The 3,047-nt window shown below is 48.7% G+C and overlaps 1 protein-coding gene across 1 annotated transcript in view; it reads right to left on the bottom strand.

Annotated features, from left to right (window-relative positions):
* Positions 1-2,162, bottom strand: part of CETP (cholesteryl ester transfer protein, plasma) — a 27,735-nt gene extending 25,573 nt beyond the window's left edge. Inside the window, exon 1 of the mRNA XM_015421391.1 lies at positions 2,036-2,162. Coding sequence (XP_015276877.1) covers positions 2,036-2,162 — 127 coding nt within the window. The remainder of the gene's footprint in view (positions 1-2,035) is intronic.
* Positions 2,163-3,047: the final 885 nt, after the last annotated feature.

Below are 3,047 nucleotides of genomic sequence, written 5' to 3'. Positions count from 1 at the left end.
CACCTTCCACTGTCAAAGTGGTCACGTTTATATCCCGCCTTTCTTTCGAGGAGTTCAGAACAGCTCTTCTGCTTGTTATGTCCTGATAGCGACCTCATAAAGTAGCCTTGGCTGAGAGCTGGTGACTAGCCCAGGATATTTCAGTGAACTTCACGGTAGAGTGGGGATTTGAACCTGGGTATCCTGGGTCCTCCTAACCTAAAACTAACCACAACATCACCCTGCCTTGCAGCTTCAGTGGATATACAGAGATGGTCCCTTCTCTCCCCCACCCCACAGCAAGGGACTGGAGGTGACACTGTTCTTTTTGCCTGGAACACTAGTTTTGGGTGGCCCAGGCTAGCCCGATCTCAGAAGCTAAGCAGAGCTGGCCATGGATGGGAGACTGCCAGGGAAGGCCAGGGTTGCTACAGAGAGGCAGGCAATGGCAAACCATCTCTGTCTGTCTCTTGCCTTGACAACCCAACAAGGTTGCCATAAGTTGCCCTGACCTGGCACACCCAGGCAAGCCTGATCCTCTCAGACCTTGGAAGCTAAGCAGGCCAACCCTGGCAAGTACTTGGATGGGGGACCTCCAAGGAATAATGGAGGCAAAGGCAGGCTATCAAGCCACTTCTCTGAACGTCCTCCATGCCCCAATAGGAGTCGCCAGAGGTCGCCATGACTTCCCGGCACGGGCACACACACACAAATGCAAACCCCCCTCCCCAAAGGTTGCCATAAGTTGATGGCACTTTCCTCTCCCACCTCTACTTTTGGAGTCTGGAAAAAGTTTCTCTCCAGACCAGAGTGGCATAGGCTCCAGCAGTCCTGATTTCCTGCAGGTTCTTCTTAGAACACTATTAAATCACCAACCCCTTTTTTTGGGGGGGAGGGGCGGATTGTTAATGTGTTGTACACAAACACACCAGCCCACTTGTGAACCCTGAATTTACATCGCAGCTGCAGAATTCCAGTGGGCAGCTCTAGGACCTCTCAGTACCCTGCACACTTTACTTTTGTCTCCCATGCTAATGAGCCCACACACAGAAGAAATCCTGCCTATCTGTTCCATTTCACACAGTATACAGGTCACCAAATCTGGGTTACTTTGTCAAGTGATCTAGCGCATGGCCCGTTCATACAAATGCCATTTTTTGTTGCATTTGCATAGCCTTTACTTTTAACATAATTGTCGCTCACTTTTCTCCCCAGTGGGCACACAAAGCAGCTTACAGCATTTCCTCCCCCTTCTTCATTTTATCCTCTCAACAACAGCCCTGTGGGGTAGGTTGCGCTCAATGCTCCCTCTAAGCTGTGGAGTCATGTGAGCAAAAATTCTGCTTTGTGAGCTACTGACATTAAAGTTGTGAGTGAGCGATTTGGCTACTGCATAAATTAGTTTGCTCTGGGGCCATCTTTCCTGAGCTAAGACAAAAATGTGTGAGCCGGAGGGGAAAAAACAGTGAGCTAGCTCACACTAACGCAGCTTAGAGGGAACACTGGTTGCGCTGAGAGCAAGTGGCAGAAATGCAGAATGGCGATTCAACCTTGGGTCTCCGAAATCTTAGTGCAACCCTCTAATCACTGGCTCTCTCTTCCAAGCCTACCTGGAGAGCTAGCAACTTGCTTTTATTTTCAAAGTGAAATCAGAGATCCTATTCTCATTTACCTCATTTACACCCTGCCTTTCTCCCCAACAGGGGCTCCAAAGCTGCTTACATCCTTCTCTTCTCACAACAACCTTGTGAGGTAGGTTAGGCTGAAACAGTGTGACTGGCTCAAGGTCACCCAGCAAGCTTTCCTGGTACAGTGGGGATTCAAATCTGGGTCTCCAAGATCTTAGTGCAGTAATCCAACCTCTACAACCCACTGGGCTCCAGTCCTGCCAAATGACACCGAGCCCTGGACAGGTCAAAAGCAGCTAATGGGAGAGAAGAGAGAAAGGAGGAGAATGAAGGGGAACCCCTTTCGCCATCTGTCCAGATGGCATGAAGGGAAAGAAACTACACAACAACAAGGGAAAGAAACCTCCAGGCAGTGAGCCGTGACTTACGCTCTAGTGCAGCAGGCTTAGTGATCCTGATGACAAATCCTGTGTTGTTGAAAGAGGACGGCTCAAAAGCGCAGGCCAAAGAGGTGCTGCCAAGAGCTGCCAAGACCACCAGGGCCATCAGCATCATCCCAGAATGCTCTCCAAAGCTACAGCCGGCAAGAGTCAAAGAGCTCGGGAGCAGCCGTCTACTGTCCTGGCGGCAAAGGGCTTCTTCTCCACCCCATGGCTCTGCTGTCCCCTGGCAGGACGTGACCCACTTCCTAGCTTTTCTGCATCCTCCTTAACCCATTCATAACCACTGCCTTGGTCATTATGTGATTTCAGTCTAGGGTTTTCCCACATCAGGTTTTTGCTCCAGCATGGCTTCTTAACTACGAGCGTTCCCCCTTCCCTTACACACAGTATCCTTTGCTTTCCTGATTTTTCTTTGCATTTTTCTGTGTCTTATGATCAGACCAGAGATGCCAGGGGCAGCTCAATTCTGAACTAAAATCTGTGCAAATTAGCATTTGGGGAGGTATTTTTTGGGGGAAATGGTACACTTGAATTGATAAGCACTGTACAAGGTTTGAAGTATCATAGAATCATAGACTGTTAGAGTTGGAAGGGACCTTGCAGGTCATCTAGTCCAACCCCCTGGACCACCTTTTTTGTACCTAAGTGTAGGACTTTGCACTTATCTGTATTGAAATTCATTTTATTGGCCTCATCCCACTGTTCCAGCCTATCTAGATCATTTTGAATCCTGACTCTGTCTTCTTTAGAATTAGCAATCCCACCCAGCTTCGTGTCATCTGCAAATTTGATAAGCATGCCCTCTATGTCTTCCTCCAGGTCATTTATAAAAACATTGAACAACACCGGGCCTAGGACCGAGCCTTGCAGCACTCAACTCGAGACTTCCCTCCACATAGATGCAGAGCCATTTACAAGCACTCGTTGGGTACGATTTTTCAACCAACCATGAATCCATCCAACAGTTGCACCATCCAGCCTACACTTAACCAGGTTA

This window comes from Gekko japonicus, unplaced genomic scaffold (assembly GCF_001447785.1).
Source record: "Gekko japonicus isolate JY-2015 unplaced genomic scaffold, Gekko_japonicus_V1.1 scaffold674, whole genome shotgun sequence".
Lineage (NCBI taxonomy): Eukaryota > Metazoa > Chordata > Lepidosauria > Squamata > Gekkonidae > Gekko > Gekko japonicus.
Note: the sequence above shows the minus strand (reverse complement) of the source record. Positions and strands in the feature narration are given on the sequence as shown.